The 26051-nt window shown below is 34.0% G+C and overlaps 1 protein-coding gene across 2 annotated transcripts in view; it reads right to left on the bottom strand.

Moving 5' to 3' along the window:
* LOC109034292 (dynein beta chain, ciliary) overlaps positions 1 to 26051 on the bottom strand; it is a 68477-nt gene that overhangs the window by 23490 nt on the left and 18936 nt on the right. Inside the window, exons 6-41 of one of the 2 annotated variants that reach the window (XM_072299443.1) lie at positions 25297 to 25436; positions 24559 to 24711; positions 23980 to 24191; positions 22912 to 23009; positions 22467 to 22599; positions 21581 to 21865; positions 20974 to 21084; positions 20259 to 20413; positions 19406 to 19601; positions 18752 to 18934; positions 17780 to 18436; positions 17301 to 17378; positions 16465 to 16650; positions 16090 to 16259; positions 15430 to 15652; positions 14856 to 15022; positions 14108 to 14273; positions 13547 to 13670; positions 12988 to 13136; positions 11215 to 11244; positions 10139 to 10384; positions 9478 to 9702; positions 8457 to 8683; positions 8109 to 8250; positions 7701 to 7934; positions 7122 to 7300; positions 6756 to 6891; positions 5979 to 6113; positions 5099 to 5218; positions 4031 to 4173; positions 3514 to 3715; positions 3007 to 3231; positions 2343 to 2553; positions 1449 to 1576; positions 1114 to 1262; positions 446 to 728 (exon numbers count right to left, since the gene is read on the bottom strand). In XM_072299443.1, coding sequence (XP_072155544.1) covers positions 446 to 728; positions 1114 to 1262; positions 1449 to 1576; positions 2343 to 2553; positions 3007 to 3231; positions 3514 to 3715; positions 4031 to 4173; positions 5099 to 5218; positions 5979 to 6113; positions 6756 to 6891; positions 7122 to 7300; positions 7701 to 7934; positions 8109 to 8250; positions 8457 to 8683; positions 9478 to 9702; positions 10139 to 10384; positions 11215 to 11244; positions 12988 to 13136; positions 13547 to 13670; positions 14108 to 14273; positions 14856 to 15022; positions 15430 to 15652; positions 16090 to 16259; positions 16465 to 16650; positions 17301 to 17378; positions 17780 to 18436; positions 18752 to 18934; positions 19406 to 19601; positions 20259 to 20413; positions 20974 to 21084; positions 21581 to 21865; positions 22467 to 22599; positions 22912 to 23009; positions 23980 to 24191; positions 24559 to 24711; positions 25297 to 25436 — 6601 coding nt within the window. Of the gene's footprint in view, positions 1 to 445; positions 729 to 1113; positions 1263 to 1448; positions 1577 to 2342; positions 2554 to 3006; positions 3232 to 3513; positions 3716 to 4030; positions 4174 to 5098; positions 5219 to 5978; positions 6114 to 6755; positions 6892 to 7121; positions 7301 to 7700; positions 7935 to 8108; positions 8251 to 8456; positions 8684 to 9477; positions 9703 to 10138; positions 10385 to 11214; positions 11245 to 12987; positions 13137 to 13546; positions 13671 to 14107; positions 14274 to 14855; positions 15023 to 15429; positions 15653 to 16089; positions 16260 to 16464; positions 16651 to 17300; positions 17379 to 17779; positions 18437 to 18751; positions 18935 to 19405; positions 19602 to 20258; positions 20414 to 20973; positions 21085 to 21580; positions 21866 to 22466; positions 22600 to 22911; positions 23010 to 23979; positions 24192 to 24558; positions 24712 to 25296; positions 25437 to 26051 lie in introns of those variants that run through there. The other variant, XM_072299445.1, reaches the window with a different exon arrangement.

Below are 26051 nucleotides of genomic sequence, written 5' to 3'. Positions count from 1 at the left end.
TTTTAGAAACTAATTGTAGAGTACTAGTTAGTAAGTGACTGATACAAAACGCTAGCATCACAGAAATTAATGAAATCGTGGTTCAAAGCGCTTAAATTCCATTGTTTCTTTTGCACATTTTTCCAGCCTGACAGGAACAACTTTGCAAAAACATGTGGGTAATGAACAGATTGAAACGTTGTTACGAGTAGGTTCGGATTAAAGGAAGATTACTAATATAATTACAAAATAAAAACACTTAGTGCAGAACAGCAAGAATTCATATATGCGAAAATTAATATGAAATCTGCAAAATCTTCGAGATCTGACAGGTATGGATGCAAAAATACTCAGCAACTTGGCCTCCAAAACCCTCCACTTACTGAGGTACTAATCACTTAATGATGATGCGAATAATATTGATGGATTATAATTAAACGCTGCCATAACAGACTTGAGCTTATACCTGGTCTTGAAACATGGCAGCTCCAAAGGCCCAAACACAGGCAAAAGAAAAGTACAAATCGAGCCACTCCTTGGAGCAATCTGGTGGTGTATTTTGGGGAGTCAGAAGACACTGCAGCAAGTGGCACAGCATCTGAATATGAGCCATCTCCGCAATTGGTGTTATTTTTTTAAACCTCGTCCGCACCGTTTCTAAACAAGCTGGGATGTACTTGTCAAAAAGTATGACTAGATTTGACTTCTCAGAAGTGTGTTCGCGAGTTTCAATCCAGCTGGTGACATACCTTGCAAAAAGAGAAAAAATTAAATTATTGATAGATATTTCAATCATCAAGAAAAGTATTCTAGAAAAAATAGATCAGTCAAGGGACAAGTAAATTACAACTCTACATTAATTTTTACTCATCCTCACTACTCTCCGCAATTTTGTCATAAACCAAGGATAATAACACCTGACTAATCTTTTTGGAGTTGAAAAAGTACACAACTTAGAAGACTTCACAATGTTCGAGCGTAAACGACAAATTTCTCTGAAAAACATTCTAAACTTGGTTAAATTTCGATTTGGTGTTCTACAAACAATGACAATAGGGCAAAATCCTTCATGATCGTATGACCCTCCTTGCTACAGAATGTACTTACTAGAGACGAGAAGTTTTTATCACTTACGGGTTCCAGCCTAAATCCTGAGGGTTGATGTAAAGAATACCAGCTCTTGAAACAGTTGCAGGGGTAGCCGTTCGTAAGTTGGAAATTTCAAAAAGCAGACGCATCGATGGAGTTAAAGCTATGCGCTCATTACTTGCTAGAGTCAAAATCTGTAAAAATAAAGTTTGTTTAATTCATTCGAATCATTTTCATACCCTGTCCTAAAAGGGAGAGGTCCACCTGTCCACCATCTTTGGATGGAAAAACATGATAATGAAAAAAATCTCCTCTGACCAATGTTTAAGAGTCTTAAAAAATTGAAAAGAAAAGAGTGTTAAGGTTATTGATGAGTGTACCTTATTGTCATCCATCACTGTGTTCAGTGATTCTATCCACATTGGATCAATGTCTCCATCTAGTATGATCCATTTCGGATGATCACCAGACAAGTTGGCTTGATCTCTCATGATTACGGAAAAGAGACCTGCAAATCAATCATTAAATGATAAACTTTAAAACTGGAAAATTTTAAAACAATCATAGATGCTGGGTCAAGATAATGAGCGCCTGCTTACTTTAAAATTTGCAAAAAAGTTCATGGCTGGGCTAGTCATTAAACCCGTCCCCCACCAGTCCTGACTTAGCTTCCGGGTATGAATGGTTCTTACCGAACCTAGAAAGAAGTTTTAGGGGACAAAATTTTGACTCGGTGTAAGAAATATTAATGCTACCCAAAATGTTTTCAATTCTTTCACAAAATATCTGCCTGAAAATGACAGTAAACATTTTTTAAGATTAAGAGAGAGAGGAATCATCAGATGAAGAAAAATAACTTCGATAATAACAATTGGTTAGTACTGCGTATATAAAATTCATTAAATAGACGACTCATCTGTAATTAAATTTAAGTCCTCTTTTCTCCCTCTTATCCGTTGTGTGCCAATGAGGTACGAGTTACATGCCGCCAATTATTATAGGATGGTATTTCTGTATCTTAATTACTTAGAATACCCTCTAACAAGAAATAGTTTTAAAACTTGGTAAAGAGCTTTGAATTAAGATCTTGTCCACATCAGTTTGGGATCCAAAATTCATTCCGAAGTAAGCGGTTACCAAAATGAACATGTACATTATTCTCATGGTTACAAAAATGAAACCACGGGAAAATGATGATATACTTTAAGCCGTTTTCTAAAAACGTCATATGATGATACAAATGGTTTCTACTGTTGACAGAAGAGAGAGGTTACCATCTTTCCATTCTCTTGTTGCAGGGTTGATAATCCCAAATAATTCATCATTTGTGACGGCTTTTGGGTTCAAGTCATTGTAGAGTGGTTTTCGTTTGATATTCTGATATGTTTTGAACAGCGTTTTCCAAACTTGAGTTTTACCCGTGCCGGCGTTGCCAACCAAGAAGACCGAGTGTCTGACTTCCAGTAGTTCTTCCAATTGAACAACCTGTTATGAAACAATACTGTCAAAAAGAAAAATATATGAATCAGGGAATTTCCGCCAGTTGCTTGGCATGAAAAAAAGAATACACACCTTTGTGCGCAATGAAATTTTAAAATTATGAACTTGAAGATAGATTGTTCAAAGGTTTGGATTGTAAGAGGCTTGGGAGGGATTTGGCATGTGTAAAACATTTGGTAGCAATATACTAGGGAAAAGATGTGGGATTCGAAAAATTGCAAATGCTATTCAGAACAATAGGGCTATCGTGCAGATTTCCCCAATAGTTGAAAACTGTGAACACATAATTACAGTTTTCAGACTTTTACCAAGAGATTGATGAATTTTAATCCTACTTTACCTACTCGGTTGAACGTACGCTGACAACAACTGTTAGCTCCATGAAGCAGATTTCTTGATCTGAGGGAGATTATATTTTAATTGAGCTAGAAAATGTACCTTCAGAATGAAATTGTCCTCAGGTTGTAGTAATAAATCCATGGCTGCTTGTTTTACTGTTCGTTCAAATTCCAAATCCCTCTTACGTGGAACATCAAGAGCAGGAAAGAGATCACCGATCAAACCCATGAAAACCGGTACGTCATCTGTGATGACTTTCGGGGCGTTAAAATCACGAAGCGCTCTCATCAACACCTCTTCTTCTGGACGACCTGGATCTCCACGCTGCAACATTCATCCATTAGCACAATCAATAAACAGGAGTAGCAATGACAGGCTCATTAAAAACAGCGAGAGGGTTGATTTGGGGGGGGGGGGGGGGAAGGGAGGCATGCATTAGAAAACTGAATAATTCTGAAAGGTTGTGGTTGTAAAAAAGGATTTTCAAGTAAAAATAGGCTCAAGAGACAGAGGATTTTTTTATATTAGATCTGAAACATTTTGAAGACAAGATGAAAATAAAATTGGAAGTAAGGACTACAAAGAACCTATACAGAAAGTTCTTACTTTCAAAGAGCCGGCGACAACCAACACAGACTTGATTGCCCTTAAACCCCAGTCGTAGTGATCTTGTTTGGATAGCAATTCCTTGCACAGGGTATACAATGTGATGAATTTTCTGGCTAGAACACGAGCTTCTTGAAACCCTTCTGCCACCAACATGATTTCACAGATTAATTCAAAATCAGGGACCACCATTGCACAAGGCCTGAAAAAGCACAGAAACATTTTCATTCTCCGTAGATTCACTCAGTAGAATTTTTTCAAATGCTGACTCATAATTTTTAAAAGCTTGCTTTCATGGGACAGAAAGAAAATTAAGGTACGATGTTTCTCAATCAATCGCACATTTTTATGCAAACCAACTCATCTAGATATAGTATCTTCTGTAAATAAACTTTGGTTCAAATGTCTGGTAAGATTGAATTTCTTAATCTATTGAAGACAAGAAACTTCACCTTGTGATTTTCCAATCAAACTGAATTAAGTATGCGCCTGATAAAATAGAGATTAAAAAAGTAACCTGAATAGAGCTTTTAAGTTCTCAGGCAATTCTGTACGTCCAGCATAGCCAGGGTTCATTGTTATGAAGATACCAACTGTTGGAGTCAACGCAATCATTTCCCCCATGAAATTAAAGAGTGTCTTCTTATCACGAATGGCATCCTGAAAAAAAATACCAAAAGAATGATGTGGATGTCTCATTATTGCACAAAAGAACAACATCTAGTTACTTCATGCCACAATGATATTACCTCAAAACCGCATGCCTCAATATTTGATGATGGAGAGTATCATAGTCTAAGTAATCATAACCAGAAAAAAGGAGAAAGTGACAGTAAGGTGTTTTAAACTTCTATAATATTTCTTAGTCTTTCAAGATTTTTCACTCCAGAGTGGACAAATAAGTGCTGATAAGTTTTTTAGTGGAGAAATAAACTTTGAATGAAGGATATTAGGGGTGATGGATTGATGTGACATTCACAAGATTTTGAGAAAAACAGATTTAAACTTGAAAAATTACACAAAAACTTAAGACACAAATGGTTTTCGATTTAAATACTGAGCTGAAAAAGTGAGATCTAGTGTTCAATTTGTTAACAAAATATACCAAGAGATGAATTTTGATTGATATGGCCAACATCTTGATTTCTTTTAAGAAGTCATTTACTGCCTTACGCCAAGGTCCTCTTCAATCGTGATGAACATTTTGTCCTTCGCACAGTTGAAGAATAAGAATCCAAAACTAGGTAAACATCATCAGAGGCTATTAAGTCAATGCATGGATTTTCTTGTTATGGAAGAATCTGAATAAATTTCCCTTACGTAATTTTTATTAGGAAATTTTCTTGAAATGTAAGTCTCATTTTTATGATAGATGTTGTTATTTTCAGGCCACTGGATTCCGATTAAATGATATGGAATTGCTGAATAGTTGATGAGTAAGTTAGTAATTACTGAATAGTTGCAGAATTGGAGCAACATGCAATGGATTTTGTCAGGTTTTAAAGCACCCTTCTTTTCTTGGAGAGTTGCAGCATGCAAAAGTATGTTCTTTGTATGTTAATTGTTTGAATTGAGCATAAGTTACCTGAACAGATTTTACTTGAACAGCCACCACAGAGAGAACTTCCACAGAGATTCTATTGAATTCATCAAAGCAACCCCATGCACCAGTCTGAGCTAAACCTTTGTATATATTCCCGCATGACTAAAAATATTAAAATTGAAGACAAAAAACCAATGCTTTATTGATAATGGATTTTTAATGAGAAAAAGCAAAGAAAAATAGATTTTCATCGATTTAGATTTTATTACATAAAAGCAATCCTGCACCGACCCGATCCATAAAGAAGGTGTTGCTGAGTTTTATTCAATAATGATCTTGACACTAATTACTTGACCATTGATTTTTACCAGTTCTCATTGATGGATACCTACTGCTTCCACAGTATTTTCCTTCTTGAAAGTGAATTATTTGCTTATCCCTCATAGAATATAATATGCGGTAAGTCTCTCTTTGGGAAACAGCAAAAAAAGGATGATATGGATTTAAACACCTGCTATTTATCTTAATTATAACAGATTAAAATATACCAAAAAATGTGCAATTTCAAAAACAAGATTACATTGTTTTCCACACGACCCATAAGGTATTGACAAATTAGACTTCTTTTTAAAAAATAAAAAGTTGCTTGTCACCTCTATTTCATCAACTTTCGTTTTTTTTTACTGCACCGGCCTGAGCAGAGACCAATAATAATTTTTCTTAATTTTACAAAAAGCTACAAAAAAACTGTACAAGCTCTGTAATACATAGCAGCATTAAATAGTGTCCAAGAGCTAACTTGCAAACCCTTGAATCCTACCTTGAAACCTCCAAAGGATGAAAAAAAAGGCATTGGCAGTTTTTTCATGAGCCGATTCTATTATACTCAAAATATATAGCTGAAGATTGACTGAATGAATACCTTGTAATCCATCTGCTCAGAGCAGTTGAAAACATATACCATAATTCCCAACGCACGGCCCAAGTCTTTGGTTGTTTCTGTCTTTCCAGTTCCTGCGGGACCAGCTGGACCTCCTCCCATGATTAAATGTAACGACTGCGGTGAAAGAAAAAAAATCAGGAGTTCGAGTCTTGCAATTGAGATACGCTGTTTCAACATAACTTGAATAATCCTGAAGCACTGTTGGAGTGTTTTCAAATTTCTGCTCTTACTTCACTTTTTTTCCAAAAGAAAACAAATTGCATGGTATTTTGCATGTCCATGGGAAAGGAGCTTGGTGCATAAGGGCAAATTTTTCGTGAGAGAGCAAATTCTGTGCGGCTGAGTAAAGAAATTAGAATTTGAGTTTTCAACAGAGAGCGTTATCTGGTATCCTCCTGCTTCATTTCATTTTTGTGTCAATGAAGGGCTTAAGTTGCATTTTAATCCAACAATTTCAAGCCCATAATATGAAAAATTAAAACTTCAAATAGCTTTGGCCCAAAATAATTTCTTTTTTTCTTTACCTGCAAGCTTTATACCCACATGACTATAGTTTACTTTGATATTTAGAAACGTTTTCTGTGACAAAAAGTCCAGAAAATACACCCATAAACAAGGTATTATTACCTCAATTTTGAATTTCTCAGCTTCGATAATTTTAAACCTAAGAGCGGTCATCTAATTGGGCAGAAAATTGGACAATCTTAGAGAAGAACAAATGGAAATAATAGTAAATGTGAAAAGAAAAAGACACACCTGAGTCAAAGTTATATAGCAGCGATCTGTTAAAGGTGTAATAACCAGACGTGGGGTGTTTCCTAGGTATTCATGACTGTAACGAAATTGAGCGTCACATATGTTCGCAAAACAATCTTTCTCTTTGTCATCCCATCTAAAACAAGTAAACAGATTTGAAAAAAACGCTTATTTGTAGTTCACATTAAAACAAATTGAGCTATCTGCGTTTTTAGATGAGCATTGAGTAGCATGAATTCTTGTGCAAATTAAGGCTCATGAGAGAGTTAAGATAGCTCTAAATTTATTTTTAACTGTCCACGTAGATTGACTCTAAGGTTATTTGGTTTACAAAAGAGGGAGTAGCAAAAAAATTGGAGAAATTACCGATGTCTGAGCTGAGATTGCCACTGGAAAGCAGATGCAGTTTCTATCTTTTGTTGAATCAGTCGTGCAACAACATCTCGAGAATGCACATCAACCGTGCAAATAGTCATGATTTTCTGGCGGTCCTGCTTTGATAATTCACCAAGCAGTAAAGAGATCAGAGTACTCAGTTGATAAATCTGAGGGCAATGAAAAAATTACAATACTTTAAAGTCATAACAAGCCTCTAATGTTTTATGACATAGCATGTCATATTTGAAAGACAATGATCTCAACTCATTGAGGCACTCTTTCAAATACAAATTTATCACCAAATTTTGAAAGCTAATCGTATTTGAGGATGAGTTGATAACATTGTCTTGGGACCTAAATAACTATAAATGTTATGTATTTTCATACATTTATGTTTACCTTTTGGATAATTCAGAAGTTAAAATTAATAATATTTTTGATTAAACCAATAAAAAAAATTAAAGATGATAATACGGTCATAACAATTACAAATTTTATTGTTCCTACTTGCTCTGGTTGGACCCTTTTCTGTAAATAATTAGTAGAATGTTGATTTTCAAGATTCACCTGCTTTTTTTGATAATCTTTCAGAGCATTCTCGTAACCTTCCTCTAGTCTTGAAAATGCTATGTTTACTTCTGTGGTCCACCAAATTTGAGAGCAACACAGTGATACTTGGGCCGGATAGTCAAAAAGCCACTGCTCTCGTGGTTTTTCCTCATAACTGGTCGTCGCATCCGAAAAATAATAACGTATTGAGGATCTCATTGAAACCTGTAGTCTGTTCAGCCATACTTCAACCTGAAATCACAAGACAAAATAAACTTAGTGATGGCTCAGTTCATCTTTATGCCAAAGACCACATATGGATGCATTTTGGTCAGACTATGTTAAACTCTGTACAATTATACCATATTAGATGATTATAGAAACTAAAAAGTCTAAACTCCAAAAGACAGTGCACAAAAAACTTACTGGTCCGCTGCAATCACAACTCCCATGAAATTCCACATATTCACCATCTTTGGCATACATTCCTGGGGCGCATAAAGTTCCTTTCGTTTTGCCATCAACAAATTCCAATCTTGCCATGGAGTCAAATAGCTTCATCAGATGCCTGGAAGAGGAAGAATGCAAAAAATAAGCATAAAATTTAAGAGTGAATCTTCCCACAAAAATTTACATTTGTCTAAGAATTTCTTTTGTATAATCTTTGCTATCTTTGATACAAGGTTTTACAATCCTGTTACAGAGGTTGCAAAAATTTCACTCTATTCAAATAAAAAAAAATGAATAAATTGAAGAAAAGCCTATTAGATATACCTGGCAACAACTTTTGGTTGGTTTCCATTCGACAAAACATCTAACAGATCCGCAGATGAAACAAAATAGAACCGTGGAAATGCCAGTCGTTTTGTCTCTAAGTATTCTGCTAATGCTTTTTCACAAAGGGTTAATTCCTTTTGAAGACCATCTAATTGTTGAACTAGTCCAGGTTTATTGGTAGCTTCCACAACATTTGGAGTTTTGGCGATGTTTTCCATCAATACCTAAATGACAGACAAATATAAGATATCGAGGGTAATAATTAACACTTAGAAGCCTTTTTAGAATAAGAAAATTTAAAAAAAAAAAAAAAAATATGAAAAGACCACAAAACTAGAATAAGGAATTGTTTAAGATTTTCTCTTCATATTCAATTTGATGATAGATCACAAGATCGGCATTCACTTTAAAGTAGGGATTCCTTTTTTCTCCATTGTTTCTTGGAGAAAAAACCTAAAATTTCAACCAATGTGTGCTTTTTACTCTTTTGACAGCTTCCTTTTTTTTTTTTTTTTTTTTTTACTACTTCAAATACCACACAAGTGGTAATCCTTGCGCTTCCAGTAAGAGCCCCTCCCCCCTCCGTCCCTACCATGTACCAGCCCAAGGCAACCATTGTTTGAGACCATCAAACTTGGGTCGCCTAGCCGGGAATCAAACCCGGGACCTCCTGATTGTAGAGCCAGCGCTACAACCACTACACCACAGGAGGCCGACACTTCATACTTGAAAAAGTATAAGACTGTCCCCACAATCTCCAAAAAGTTACGAAGAAAATTCTACTCGCAACCTGCATGAAATTTAGAGAAAAGTTCAGGCTTGTAACTTAAAAAACAATATGTGTATAATTTCTTTTGTATTTTTTTTTTTTACAAAGAAAGTACTTGCACAAAGCAATGTTTCGATTGATTATTAGATAGGGAGAGGTTTGTTTATTATATCTTAATTTTCCAATGAAAACATTTTTCCTATGAAGTATTGGCAGAGCCAGTGATTAAGTGCAATGGAGAAATCAAACCTTAAAGTCCGTATCTATCTGATCAAAACGGGAAGAATCTTCAGGCAACTGTTTACGGATATCCTCAGAGCTCATGAAAATTGATTCTAAGTGCATCCAGGTCCGCTGAACTTCAAACCAGACCGTGATCGCTTGATCAGCCATGCTAAGTTTTTGTTGCCAGACAGAGACTTCATCCAGGAAGTGTGCAATGAATTTTGATGTGATGAGATTTTGAAGTTGAACCTGAAATATGACGAAAGTGAAAATAAAAATGGTAACATTGAAAATGCATGCAAGTCTTAGACTTTTGTCTGCTGCATGGCTCTGAAGAAATTCACAGACACCAGGGGAAGAAAATTGCAGGAAAAAATATTCGCCCCCTTTACATAAAAATCAAAAGGTATGGCAGTTTTACGCTTTAGTTTTTTGTGCTTTGAAGCAGAAAGAAAATCTTATTGGGACTGATGTTATTCCTGTCCCCGTCTACACCAGACACAAGCAGTAAAAGTTCCTAGTCTTGGCGAGTTATAAGCTGTCAATAAAGACAAGGGCCGAAACTACAGTGCTGCGTCTCAAAATTACTTCCTTCCAATCTTTGAATAAAATTAATAGTATACTTTTGCTTTTGAAATATAATTTTATCGTGACCGATTTCATGATATAGTAAAAGATTTGTAACCTGATTTTCTTCAAGGGTTTCGATTAGCTCTTCACTAGCTCTGAGCAGGGTACAACCTGTCCTGGCATGTAATTCTTGCTGAAATTCCATTGTTGACCAGGTAGAGTTGAGCTCTCTCAATATTTTTTCCATTGACATCTCTTTAACTGCTTTATCAACTATATTTTTCACTTCATCCTCACATTCATGAAGATTCAAAGCTAATAAGTCTGCTAGAGTTGTGCCTTCATCCATGACAAAACGCACCTGTAAATCAATGAAGAGGGGTTTTCAAGGGAACTTACGAGCATTAACTTAAAAAAAATTAGCTTCATTAAAAACCATTGATTATTGATTGGACACATTCATTCTCATCAGTCATTCTTTAATTAGTTTACCGTAAGCATCCTAAGCATGCAAATGCATCATTTGACTAACTCTTGAAATGAGAAGAATTTGCTCTTATGTTTTTGAGGTAAAATAATGCTTTAATATTTCTGTGCTAGGAGAATCGAATTAAAATACTCATACAAGTTAGTGCAAAGGAAACGAAACTATAAAATCTACTTAAAATGTTTAACTACTACTTAATAGAAAAAAGAATTGTACTATTATTTGGCTTACAAACATAGTTCTCGTCTCTAAAAGCTAATGACAAACTGATTAGTGTAACAGAATGCTGGAGATTAAAAATTAACAAACCTTTTAATTGTTTCCTTTTCAACACTTAATAAAGATAATTAAATTGAAGATATAGAGAACATTTAAAGAACAACGGTGCAAGGCATACTAAGTTGCACTACAAAAAGTCAAAGATAGAGCAAAGATAAAAAAGAGGGAGATTTTAAAATTACATAATTCTTACATAAATAGAATGAGATGTATTTGAAGTTGAACTTTAATTACCTACTTCGAAAGAATGAGAACCATTCTCAGTCATAAGTCTCTGAATGGGTAAAGACATCTTACTCAGAAACAGAGGGAAAAAAAAGTTAACCACACTATGGAAGTTGTGGCGAACTCCAATGTTGGACAAATAAATCATTTGAATCCATTAGACATAAATAGAAAATTTAACACATGTAAAAGATACTCACTGAAAACTCAGGAGGCAAATCAGAGTGTTTCTGAAACAAATGGGCAAAAAAATTACATCGATGTTCTGATAGAGAACCTGGAGAGATGCAGAATGGTTATGAAAAATAATTTAGGTAAAAACATTATACAATGTCCAACATACATTAAGAATTTAAAAAATTCAAAACTCAAAATGACTGATTTTAAATTCATCATTATCAGTCAAGCACACATGTCTGTCTATAGTATATCATTTGTTGGGAAAAAAAAAAAAAATTAAAAATGAATCATTCATTTTTGTGCATTGACATTGTTATTACCTTAAAATATCCTAATTTCTGCACTGATGTTTCTCTTACAATTGATTTTAATACATTTGAATAATAAAATCTTGTGAAAATACAGAGGCCGTTAAATTAATTATAATTTAACTGATCACATAGTTTTAGGAGAATAAAGTAGGTACATACACCCTTATTTACGATGATATGTAAAACGATATTTGGCACATTACATTTATGTTCAAATTGAAACAAGATGTGAGAGAAACAAAGCTGAAATACCTATATTGAAATGATAAGAATATAATCGAACCAAACACATGAAGGACAGGCACAAAACATGAATAAAAAGCCCAGAAACGACAAAGTAGAAATCTGGAACAAATCACAATAGATTAAGAATGAATAGAGATAGATATTAAGGATAAAGTGGGCAGTATGGAATTTGTGTGGTAGTTCTAAAAACGATAAGCATGCAGGGGATATGCAGTAGTGACTAAAATGGGGGAAAAAGCTAAAGTGAAAACAAGCCTTCAACTAAAACACACGGACAAAATCAAAACATTTACACAAATGAGAATAACCACATGGAGCATACACATACAGGACGAACACAGAAATTACACAGATAGAGACGACACAAAAAAAAAAAAAAAAAATTAATGGTTTAATTGATGAAAGAAAAAAAAAAAAGGAATTGTTAATGCATTAAGTTCCTCTTTTTTTTTTTTTGCTGTTGTATAGGAAAGATGTCAAAGACAACCACACACTTCATTGCCGGTAAAACATATGAAATGCAGTTCATCATTGACTTGACCTATAGATTAATAAAAAATTTGATTTCGTGAAGTATCTTTTCAAACATTTTTCGGAGAATTTCTTAACAATTCAAACTTTTTTCTCCTTTTCCTGGGATATTTGATAGCATATTTTTATTGCTTAAAAACTTAAAAATTTTAATTTCGTTGTTGTTTCCCTCTTATAATGAGCCCTTGGACTGGGTTTTAATTTAGGTAGAAAATTATATAATTCCTCATCAGAATTTTCTTCAGAGAACAATTCCCAAAATTAAAAAATCTTGAATCAATATCTAAGTGAAATATAAATTTCATTATTTAGATTAACTTTAAAAAGTTTGTAAGTCTGTGAAAGTTCAAAGATTCGATATGATCATCAGGAATGCATTTCCACATTTGGCAAATTACAAGCCATAGGTTTTTCCAAACATTCTCTCCTACACGACATAATAATCTTATTATTTCTTAAAAGGAAATTAACTCACTGGTTAACTCATTCAGTTTAAAAAATTCCCCAATTTGTTTAGTGCACAGTTTGACTCTCATAAATTTTGCTTTTTCCGATCGGCTTCCTAAGTTGAACATGTTAATATATTGCGCAGGAGTTAATTTAAATATTACTCATTGCCAGAATTATTTTACGATTTTAATTTCGATGATATTTGTAATTTTTGATTCAACATGATAAAATAGTGAAAGCTAAATGAGAGCTAACCTTGGTAGATTTCATCAATTGCTGCCAATGTCTTTCTCGAATTGCAGGATTTTGGAGCTCACCAACTGCTCGTAGTGAGGTGAGCATATTTTTTACTGTTGCTTCTAGTTGGACGTACAAGTCCCAGTTTCTCATTTCCTTGTCAAATGCTTAACAAAAACCACGCTTATCAGATTATATGGAACTTAAAAAAAATTCAGTTGAGAAATATTCTTCAGAATTATTTTTGGAAAGACTGAATTTTGCCTTGTTCTAATGGCTAACCTATTTAAAGCTACGAATAATCTTATTTACAAATGTTTACAATTATTAAAATTTTGGAATTTTTTCTCCCTCTCATTCTTTCTTCTGTTGTGTGTAGTCTGATTTTGTCCTTAAAAGCTATTTACAATAGCTATTTACAAAGGTGCTATTTTTCTTCAACTCACCTGCATATTAATGTGTCATTTTCGTCTTTTCATTTCTCAGTCTTTCTTTCTTTCTCCCATTTCTGTTTTATATCTTTAGGGACTCATCTGGTGGAGAAGAGGGTATTAATACAAATAAATAAATTACGTACCACGAATTTCTTTGGCGAACTTTTTACATTCTATATCCATATTCTCAACGTCAATTTGCCTCCAGGGTGTTGTTTTCCAGTCCTCGATACAGGTCTTGACAATATGCGTATAATCCCATAGTTGCTGAAAAAACCAAACAGAATCAATGACATTCAAAGCATGGACAATATAGACTGAGGAAGGAGCAAACTTTTTCCTAAGGGTGCCGATTGTTCAGAAACAGCCACCTATTTATGAATAAGTTCCTTTGATTTCAATTTTACGATTGATTTATGAAAAAAAGATAAGAACTTTTATTCTGTGACCCATTGAAAAATTAATTGGTGTAAAATAAAAACATAGGAGGCCATGAGCCAGATTGCTTTGGATCCCAACAAACGTTCTCTTGGCTCTACCCACCCTATCTCCTTCATACTTCATGAGAACACTTAGTTTATTCATACATTACACATTCATTTTTTTAAATTGCTCAAATACCTGATGCGGTTTCTTGAACCTCATTCATGAATGATCATGGAAACCCTGCCTTTTAATGCCTTCCAATTAAAAAATAGACTTACTTTCAACATTCTGAGTTCACGACGACATTGTTTCAGTAACTTGAAATCAGGAACATTTACTTCAAAGAGAGAGGCAGAATCTTGAATCCCTTGCATGACTGTTTCATACTCTCGAATGCTTAAATTTGCTTTATCCAGCATCCGGTAAGGTGTTGGACAGTCAAACCTGAGGAAACATACATGAAAAAAATCTAGGTCTCCTTTTAAACTAACCATTTAAATAACTTAGTAAAATTTTGCATTATTTTTCTTTGGATTTTCCAAAAATTGTTCTCTAAAAATTTGATGCAAAATAGTATTACTTCATTTATTTGGAAAATAATGAAGATAGTGTGGAAACAAAACTTCATGGTCAATATACTTGTTTTTTCAGTTTTAGTGTAGGAATGTAACTGCAAAAAGAAGTAGAAGTGCTTCATAGAATCAAATCTTTTTGCTGACGAGACATAACAGATAAAAATTGTTACATGTGCGTCCAACAGAGAGCATTCACTGTTTTTCTTGCTTATTTCTATAAAACTATCCTTTTGGAGAAAATAAATCAGTAACTTGTTTCTACTGTTTGAGAAACCAAAGCTCACAACATGCTTAACTAATTCAAACAGTGGACTAATTCAACATGTGGACTGAAATCGAAAAAAATGCTATGAATATGCATTCTTACTGCAAAAATTCCTGAACTTTGAATTTTCAAAGGCAGAATAAATAAACCTATAACAGCTAGGACACTAGAAACTTGAGGGCATACTTTAAGAATTGCGCTTTTCTAAAGTGTTCTCTGTATTGACTCTGCCTCACGTCAAAGGCTGCTATTCTGTTTCTGATACTTGAGACTTCTGCAGCCTGTAAAGGTGCAACCAGCTGTTTTACAGTAACTGCTATTTTTTTAGTATTGTTCCATTGTTCTGGCAATTCCTGTAATAGAAAAGGAAGTTTCAAACTTGGAAATGATGTCAAAACTCGCTGAACAATTACTTGCGGATTTTCATCAGTAATTGTCTTGAGTTGTTAATATATCTGATGTTTAATCATTTTGGGACTATAGCTTTAAAACAAAAGATTCAGATGGAATTTTTTATTTTTCAAACCTTCCAAGCTTCCAATTTCAAAAATTATCAATAAATTAATAAGCAACTGCTAACTTTCAAATTGCATTCATTGCTAGAACTCATTTCCTGACATTCTTTTTGGATCCTTCAACATTTAGTGGTCAGGCAAAAGCTTTTAACCATGACCTAAAATGTATCAACTAAATTGAGTGTGAATTAGTAATTTCCTGATAAATTTAACACATTAAAAAATGAGCAATCTATTCAAAATACCTGCAATAAAACATTAACTTCTTCAGGTAGTTCTTGATCATATTGTTTAAGCAATTCAATTGTGTCATGAAGTGGTTCAAACATATCGTCTGTGGTAACCTGCCGCTCCTTGACATTCATTAAATATCCCATGACACTGATCAGTTTATCATAATCACCCTCTTCCACCGTTTGCAAAAGTCCTTCATCTGCCGAACGAATGAAACTTGACAGATCAAACAAACTGAAATCAAGGAAAATCAATTGTAATAAGAATAAATAAATAGGAAAAAATTTCACTAATACCACTTGAAAAAAAAAAATATGAAACTACACAAAAACCTTGGCACTATGACTATCACTAAACTGGGGAAAAACTATTGTTTTTATAAAATTGTAAACATATGCACTGCTATTTTCTAGTTCATTGTTGCAAGATCTAATGCAGGTATTATTAGAGATGAGGCAAATAGTCTACTGACACACAGAATTGGATTGCAAAACTTTAAAACTTTATGAAATTTGATAAATATAGCTTAACCACACACTGAACTCTGGCATGTGGGCACGCCCAGCGGACCCACAAAATCTTGAAAGACCAAAATTTACCATCAATATGCAACATTGAAAAATCTCTTTGATCGAAACAGAGAAAAAGCAAAAATTAAGATTTTGTAGTACCTGTTTGTCACATGGTCCATCAGATGTTTCTTGAACATGTAACTCCACTTACAAACAGTGTTAAGTAAAGCTTGTTTAAAAGGTCGAATGTCAACTTGAAACCAAGAATTAAAAACTTGAACAGAATTCAACTCTTCCACCTCAGCAAAGAGACTTTCGAATGTGTCGATCTGTGAACAAATATTAACTGAGGTTGAAATGAGAGGACCTTTGGCCTAAGCTTAAACTTGTTCTTTCAAAAATTTGACTTTGCGATTTTATTTTCAAGAAAAATTTACTTTTTTTACTTCAAATTTTGTCTAATTGTTGAGAAATTAATGAGAGAGATCTTGAGAAACTAATAATAGAGATTTTTGTGGAATTAAGATTGCAAACCTGTTCTTTATACTGGGCCATTGTTGGAGCAACCGGTTTAGGAGCTAATGAGTCACCCAGATTAACAAGATCCATCTCCTCCATCGTGAGTTGCCTTGCGTAAGTGATGAACTGATCCATATACATTTGCCTATCATCTAGCCAAAGGTATGAGTAAGATTCAAACCCGAGGCAATACTCATTGGCCTGTTGGAACACGAAAAAGATATATGAGAGACAAATCATAGTTTTAGAGGAAGACCTACAACATAGCCCGCAATCATCAGATCAAAGAGAATACTCAGATTGATAAAATCATGAATAAAGGATATTTTTTCATAACAGACAAATATGTGGCCAGATCTATGAAAAGAGGCTTTATCTAGCTCCTGCTAGATAACGCCCATTTTTCTCCATTGGACCAAACAAATGAACAAAAACAAGCAAACCCTCATTCTTCCAAGACGGTTTACATTTCCATCCAAAAACGTCATGAGCAATTGTCATTTGTATTTACATGTGGACCAATTAACTTTGGGTCTCAATTGGAAGGTGGACCGAAATTCCCCTGCTGAAAAAAATGCATGGACTGGAACTACTGCATGGACTATGCATGGACTACTGGAAAAAACAGGTGCGTGGACAAAAAATCGTTGGCAAAATGTCCTTAACCTGCATATCAATTAGTCACAATAAAGCAAAATTATCTGGTCTATTTTATAACTTCATTACTTTCTTTCTTTGATTTTTAAACAAAGAGAAATGAGGAGCTAATGATACAAACGCCAGTCATCAAATAATTAATTAAAAGAGGACTTAGGCTCCCTCTATGCTCTGAGGATAGTGTTCATACTTACTTCAGAGGTACCGTTTTCCACACTGTCCAAGATTTCCTTTTTCATTGCTATGATGTCATCGATCTTTTGCATACCTTCCTGGAAAGAAAAGCAAAAAATTATTCTACTGATGTAGCTGTCAAGGTTGAGACAACAATAATCCATTCAAACATCAAAGTAGTGATGAAAAACTTATGTAGGTGGCAACAATGTGTCTTTGAGCAAAAACTAACAAAGTTAGACCCTCAAAGATGGTTTGATGGGATGAAATTTCAAGGGATTATAACTATTAAACAATGTGTAAGATTCAAATGACAATTTAAAATTTCAGTTTTTTCGAAAAAACCCAATTTTAAGTGGTCTTAGGATTCAAAACTGAAAAATATTAAGAATCTGCAACATATAAGAAGTGTTTTAAGACAAACTGCGATTGATTATCTCAATCAGACAATGATATAGCGAGGTTTAAAAAAAGGGGTAATTTTTGGGCAGCAATTTACCAGATAATTTTCTTGACCCAGATGCTTTGCCAGACGAGGAATGAGCGCAGCCATTTGGATGATATCATCGATCAAAGATTCCACTCGACTCAAAAAGCTATCATTGTACTCAGGATCTAAAGGAGGCACAAAAACGATATCAGGATCAACAAGCTCTAGCCGCGCTTCAAATAAAGGACAATTTTGATTTGAAGGGTCCATTTGCTCGGCTATGTAACCTAGACTGACACCTACTGCACAAAGTAACCCATAAGCAACGATATCATCAACATAATTGACGTAAGCAAGCCATCTTTTAGAATTTGATTCTTCTTTCATTACAAAAAGTTCTTGATTTTCTTCCAGCAGTCTTGTAATTTCCACTCCATCTTGTGTTATTTGAGAATATTTTTTGGCACAACAGTCCGCCTTTTCTTCTATATTTAGTAATGCGTCTTTCTTCCCATCTTTGCGCTCCATGAATAGTTGCTTTGCCCACTGCGAAACCATCTCTCGAATTATTCTGATGTTTCTTTGAGCTTTCTTCACTCTGAATTGTAGTTTGTCCACTAAATTGTGCAATTTGTCAATATATTCTGATAGATTCTCAGAGTTCCACGTCAATTCCTTTTCTCCTTGCATGATCAAACTATCAATTTCTTCAACATATTCTTTCACCTGTGAATCAAATCAGATACATATTGTTATGAGTCATGAAATTGTACCTCATCTTTTCAAAAAATTAATGATGGTACCTAATGAGACACCTTAATAAAAATAGAACCCCAATTTTAAATAAAAAGCAGACATCTGTATCCTATAATAAAAAATTCATGGTTTCACTTTTTTTTTCCTCAAAAGGTTCCGACTATGAGAGAGTAAAAGCGATTTGGAGAGACTGAAGAAAACTAGAGAGACAATGCAAGTTTAGCGTTAATGAATGACCTTCAAAAGCATGAGAATATCAAGCAGTGGAATAGTTCAAAAACTTACTAATTCATATTCGACCAATCTGCTGTGTTTTCGAACATCGTTATACCAATCCACGGTGCAATTTAACTTGATTCTATAACCACGGAAGACTTCAATCTTAGCGTAGAGTTCATATCCTGATTCAGGAATATCTTTGAAGTCAGCTAGCTGCAGATAATGAACTTCTCGTAATATTGCCTCTAACTGAAAAACAAGAAGAAATATTAGCCAACACTGGAAAAAACAAATTTCTACTGTTTTGTCTTACTTGAGTTTTAACTTTTAAGTCCATATTTATAAGTTAATCACTAACTATTAATTTTAGGTGCTGAGTACAGAATCATCATTTGATTGTTTGTGATAATATATTTGTTAATTTACAAAGCAAGTAGTTAAAAAAAATCTTGGAAAAATAGAAAATCTGACAAGATATACTAGGATACTACTGTTTGTGAATTTTATTGGTAAGTATTTAGTGTTGGACTTGTAGAGGGATGAGATGTATATAGGGGGGGGGGGGAGATCTTTGGATAAAAAACTATAAATTAATTATCAGATTTTTTTTATTCTTGGTAAAAATGGGAGGCTGTTCTCAGTTGAGAATTTTCTCAGTATTTGATTTTCTGCAGGAATACAGGATACCAATATTTCAAGATGAAGTGTAGAAATGCTTACTTGAGGATCAAAATTAACTAACAAAACTTGGCGATTTGGGGACCACTTTAAAAGTGATTTATTAAGACTCAGTTTAACTTGATCAGGAACTTTTTCTGCCCATTTTGCAAACAATTTATTTTCAAATTCTGCTAGTAAAGACATAATTTCTTCATACTTATTGAATACATTAAGTCCCGCTTCACTCTTAATAATTCTGGAACATTGAGAGCCAAGACAATTTTTCAGGTAAATAAAGGCAGAATTTTGTTTAAAACAGAAAACGAAAATGTGCTGAGGGTACAAGTTTCAATGCCTCTTTCATTATGCGTTTCACTTGAGGGAAGAAGGAAAAAAAGCGTATCTAAAACATTCAAATTCTCTGTAGCTCTAATGAGTCAGTTGAGTATTTATTTTATTTTATCGTGCGAAAGTATTAGGCATGCTAAACTTAAAGTTATGTTCCCCCTGTTTACAATGAAAGAGACTAAAAGAAAAAGTTATATTAATATGTTTGCATTAATGTTAGTTGGGAAAAAGTCCTCTCTGGAGACCAAACTATCAAAAAAATTCTTAAGGTATTCTCTTGTTGCGAAGTTATCATTTTTAAAATTCATAATTTATTTGGTCACTGTTCGGTGAGGCAGCTCAGTGCATATTTTTCTTTTTTTTTACAACAGCAAAATATACAACAGACAACAAAGTAAACCTAGGAACACATTTTTATGGTTTCAGCATCTATGTGCTAGGCAAAAAAGTGACAAATTTTCGTAGTAAATATATTTCTTGGTTACTTTGACTCTTTTGATGATCAGATTTCATCAAAGTATAGAACAAAAAGAAACATGTCTGTTAACGAAATTGACACACTTACGGATTTTCCAACTGCTTGAAACTGGTGACAGGTATAGTAATCCGTTGCCTTACGGCATAAATCCACCTTAATGTGCCTGCTAGAGGTGGCATACTTGGTCCTACTGGAATGGAACCTGTCTTCTCAAAGGTTTCCATATGCTCATTATAAATGTCCTGAGAAAATTTAAGTATTAAAATTATAAAGTTTTTAATATTAAAATTAAAGCTTTGTTATCTAATGAGTGGTAGAGAAAAATCTGAAGACAGACTCGAAAAATCATATGTAGTAGAAATTACTTTATTACAGAACTAATTGTTAGACGAGCAGGCAAAAAACCGTTGATGAGTCGACACTAATGGACAAAATAAGTATCATTTGCTCAAAATTTTTAAAGAAAACTATTTCACAGGGTATTTTTAATTCAATATGGGAGTTTAGGTTTGCTTTATGGGTACATTTCAATGGGAGAAAGGACAGTCAGAAACTGAAAATCACTGGAATATTCCCTCGTGATAGCCAAAGGAACGTATGAATGTTAAGTTCAAGAAACCCTTAACCCTCTTTTCATTTTCTCCTTTAATTTCTCTGTTCAGGTTTTGCAATTTTAATCTGTTTCTCATTTTTTTACAATCTCTCCAGCTTCTCACTCATTTTTCTTTTTTTCCCCTTGAAGTTCAATCTTGAACTGCATTTAAAACTCACTGAAGTGGAAAAATGTGCAAAAATGTATTACCATTGATGCATCCAATTCTGCATTCAACATATCAACAATAATCTGGTACTTGGACTTGAATTCTTCCTTGATTAGTGGTCTTTCCAATACTGAACCAACAATTTCAATCAGCTGAAAAAAATACAAGCTGTTAAAGAAAATTTTGTCCCCAGAACAATAATAAGATTTGAATGCTTTAAACTGGGATTTGTGCCTGTAAACAGTACCTATATTGCTTAGCAGAATGATGAAAACGAGCTGTTCAAAACACCTCTCACTGTGACCAATTTGGCCTAGCGTAATTTACAAAAAACAACCACTGTGACCCGCTTGACAGTGGACATACTGATTCTGGAGCATAGGATTACATTTTTGCCAGAGAAATTTGAGACCTGAACACAGTAAAAAAAACTGTAACCATTTCTTACGGAATGGGTCCTTAAAGATAAAACAACTTCAAATCATTACGACTTCATAGCTTCAATATTTTTAAGTAATTTTTGCACCAAAATTTCCGTGAAGTACTGCTCCATGCAATGATGTTAAAAATGCGAACTTGTATTTTTTGCCCTGAAGGGTTTCTATTGGTAGAAATCACAATTATAAATAAGTTGGCAGTTGGACTTACCTTGAAGACACTTTCTAAATTAAAGCAATCATCAAATGCTTGGCACAAAATAGAAGCTAGCCTCCTGTCTAAATCACAAATATTACTCTGAAATTGTTTGTAGTCTCGGAGAAAACTTTCATCTTCCGGATCTAAAACATCATATGTCTTGCTTGCAAAAACTGTGAAGTGATCATTAAATTCTTGAGATATGGCAATAATGCGCCCACTAAGTGTGCGCCCTTTGAGGCCACCGATTTCCACACGCTCTAACTTCAAAAATTCCATCACAGTGCTGAAGAACCACTAAAACAAAGATATTGACCAGTTTAATAAAAAAAAAGACTATACTTTACCAATAAAAACTTTAGCATAAGACCCACACCCCACACATTCCTTACACAGTAGAATCTTCTTGATTAGAACACAAAAGACAAAATAATGAAGCGATTTCTCCCTTAATTCAATCTTCTATATTTTCTCAATTTTAAGCATTCCCATTTTTAACATTATTTTGAACTCTTGAAGTACAATTAAGCAAATCTCCAGGTTGGCTATAACGATTTTTGAGTCTGAATTCTGATTAAATGAACTATTGAGTCAGCAAAGAGTTTTGACCTTTAAACTCAGGGATACAGATGTTATGAGGCAATATCTAGTGAGTCTAGAGACCGTTAAAGAATCAATCTGCTCATATGAGAGAAAAAATCCTGAATTGTGGACTCTGAAAAAGGAACAGAAATCACGGTTTTAGCTGCTTGTATTATGGGGTGTCATGAATATAACTGTATCTGTTTGATGATTTAAGTTTAACCCCTGACTACCCAGAATAAAAAAAGTGACAATGAATTGAAACAAATGATGGCCCAGAGGCAATTAGGAATAAAATATGATTATACAAAGTTACCTGTATAGTATGAAGCCTTTCAATAAAGTGCTGCATGCGTCCAAAAATTATGTTCGGATGAAAAGTCCACATATTAGGAGGCCTGTCTTTAAAAAAAGTTCCTAGTTTTTCTTTGTAGTTATCGAATATTTCCCTGCAATATTGACAAGAAAAAAGTGAATGACCGGAACAAATACACCTCAATCTGCTTCAATTACACATTATGACAATTGCTGCTTTGAAACTGACTACCAAGGAGGAATAAAAACTTGAACAAAACTTTAGAGCAAACTTTGAACTTTGAAAAAGCAACCAAATTTAAACAGATTCAAGATAAATTTTAGGAAACGTTTCCGTACGTGGTTTGCTGATGAGGGTAGGCTTAGAATTAAATCTTGTTCATAACTTTTTTGATATTGAGTCAAGCAAAGATGAATATAAAACTATGTGTTAAAAAGCTTATTACCTAAAATTTCTTAAGACTGTTAGAGAATGTTGTATTCTTATTTTAGCTTCATCAACATCAGTTTGGAAAATTGATGATGGATCTAGGTAACGCTTAGCCTGGTTTAACATAAAAGAGAGAATATCTTGAAGCAGATTTGTAGACTTAGCAACACTTTGTCACATGCTCAATATTTTGATCATTTGAAAATTTCAAGATGTTTTTACAAAAAACCTTAAACTTACAACATGTCTCAGAACACTGATTGTTTTTAAGAAAAAATAATCGGGAAATAGTTTGAATTACCTCACAAAGAACTGTTCTGATGCGTTCATCGTATGAAAACTGAGAGATTAAGCAACCTTGCTTTTCAAGGTTATTCCATGATCACATTTTAGGTAATGTGACATGAATCACAGCAGAATGTTCCAAGCTTGAGAGGTTGGTTTTTAAAACGTCTTCTAGACCATTTACTCACCAAAGTAGTGACAAAATGCTGCAGTATTTAGGGATGAAAGTTAAGAAATATGTTGGTTTAGGTGACTTACGTTTCATGGAGCTTGACGACTCATCAAAAGTAAGATTCGTGAATTAATGTCTAATTTTTGACAAAGCAGTTTAAAGAGTGATCCTGGTTAAAATCTAAAATTAAAATTACAAGAAATTCTCTTTTGGATCAATCACATACTCTCAATTCGACGATGACAACTACAGAGCAGTTGAGTTGCTGCTTAGTCGAACTAAATATCTAATTTGATTCTTAGAGCACACTTTGGCAGGACATCATGGACATAAACAAACAGGAAAAAAAATCTGTAGCTTGGTTCCCAAATTCGTCTAACTCCTAAATTCTGATTTGAGGGGGCTTTTTAGTTGAGTTTTTTGCAATTTCAGGTGAACAAAATAATTTGCAACAATTTCCATGATCAAGGGCCTTACATTTTGAATGATGAAATCTTCATTTTTCAATTCCAATAGAAAATGAACTCTAACTGAAACTTCAAAATAACTATGAACTATTGGAGTTGAACATCATTATCTAGAAAAATTACGAAACAGATTGAAGTCAAGGTGGCATATCATAGGTACCTGATGAATTATTAAATTACAGATTTGTTTCAGAAGAACGATAATTTTCCCTGAATTGCAGTAGTAGTGAGAGTTGGCCCAAACGAGACAGACGATATGCATGAGCGGTTTTAAACAGGGGATAACGTCCGAAAAATCTGTCTCCTCAAGAGCAGCGAAATGTCGATGCAAAGGCTTGAAGTAAAGCACAATATCTTTGGCTTCAGTCAAGGCTGATTCAATAACAGAGAGATAAATAACAATTACGATTAGGAAAAAATTCTTTGCACATGATATGATAATTTAGCAACTTAAAAAAGTCAGGGATAAAATATGCTAAAGTAACAAAATAACCTAGCATTTGAAATGCAAATTCACTACATGAAAATTTTCTCTCTAACTCTCTCTCTAACTGTTCGACGCCTTTCCTATCTTTCTCTAAAACCTCATCATTCCTGATTTTGTCTGAGAACGGGGGATTTTGCCATTTCTTCATGAGTCTCCGTCAGAAAAACTAAAACCAGTTCATGCATGATTACTGATAGGATAATACGATGACTCAAGAGAATGCTCTTTGAAATTTTAAAAAAAGTTTCATACCTGCTACAATGTTCCTAAAAAGATTTTTGAAACATGGGCAATAGGCACTATCAGTACGTTCCAAGATAATTGCCATTTTTTGAACCCTCTCATCACGCAGTTGCTCATAGATATATTCTAAATTACGTAAACGAGTGTTCCAGAAATTGACCTCTGAAAAAAGAGCAAATTACATTAGAAAACGTTGTACATTTCATTGAATACAAATTGAAGCTGACATTCATCGGATAAAAACTGGATGGACGCACGTCCACTTGATTTTTTTTCTACATTGTCCTTATAAAGGTTTACAAACAATAATCTGTTTGAATTTTGGAAAGAACTACTCATTTAAAAAAAGGAATGAAGAGTGAAGTTCTTGCTGCTTCAAGTATTTAAGGAAATTTTAACCTGAAGAGGTCAGTTTTCATTAACATGCGCCGCTATCGCGTTTGTGCACATTCCCTTTGATGACTTTGATTTAATTTATGGATTATAAAAGCAGGGTTCAAAAAATTTCAGAGAAAGTTTGTATGTAATTATAATCAGTTTGCCAGTGCTGGGCCTAGTAGTCTGATATGACTCATATTGTGTTACCAAAATCACTTCTGATATTTTTTAAGATCAACCGAATTGACCAGATACTCAGATAAATTCGAGCAGCAACGAGAGGGCTACTGCAGGTCTTCACGCTTTGAAAAGGACGTTTTCAACTTAAAAAAGTCTTGCAGGATTCCTTAAAGTTTGGAATTGACCTACCAGCCCACGGAGTTGGATTTTGCCCATTAGCAAAAGCCAGGGAAGAATCGTCGTTCAAAACATCATTTATTTGGGAAGCCCATTTGATAACGACACCTTCTATGGCTGATTTCAAGTAGAGGTCCACCATTTCTCCTCCGCTAGATAAAAATGGTACAACATTATTACATAGGAGATTTGTTAGGTATAATTTCTATTTACATACATTGAAAAGTTATTTACTCCTTTTTTAGTAACATTCACTTGCAGACTGAAAGCCTCAATTCCTTCCACCTACCTCTTTTAATGAAAAATAATGAAGGGAAAATTCATTGCTCATTCAAAATTCGTTCCATTAAAAGGCATACTTCTACTTAAAAGGCAATCCTGTCAAAATGACAATCCATATTCTCAACTTTTCAGCCGTATTTAGTTTAAAATGTCAGCCATCATTGATGACCTTGGAATATGATTGCCTAAAAAATTAAGGCATAACAAAATTGAGTTGATACCAAAACTAGAGAGTATCAGGCACGGCAGATCCTTCGGTAAAAATTTCTGCATCATCTCTTGATTCTCTCTGCTTTATAATATTTAAATGTTGTTAATATTTAAACCTGCTGCTACCCCATATTAAAAATACTATCGATCACTTGTTGGCGAAATCATTAACTCTCTAGTCAAAACGAAACGTGCGTCAAACCGTAATAACTTTTATTGAAATCTATTGAGGCTCAAAATCTTGACATCAAAACTGAGCTCATGGTTAATTATTG

Source organism: Bemisia tabaci, chromosome 4 (genome assembly GCF_918797505.1).
Source record: "Bemisia tabaci chromosome 4, PGI_BMITA_v3".
NCBI classification, from domain to species: domain Eukaryota; kingdom Metazoa; phylum Arthropoda; class Insecta; order Hemiptera; family Aleyrodidae; genus Bemisia; species Bemisia tabaci.
Note: the sequence above shows the minus strand (reverse complement) of the source record. Positions and strands in the feature narration are given on the sequence as shown.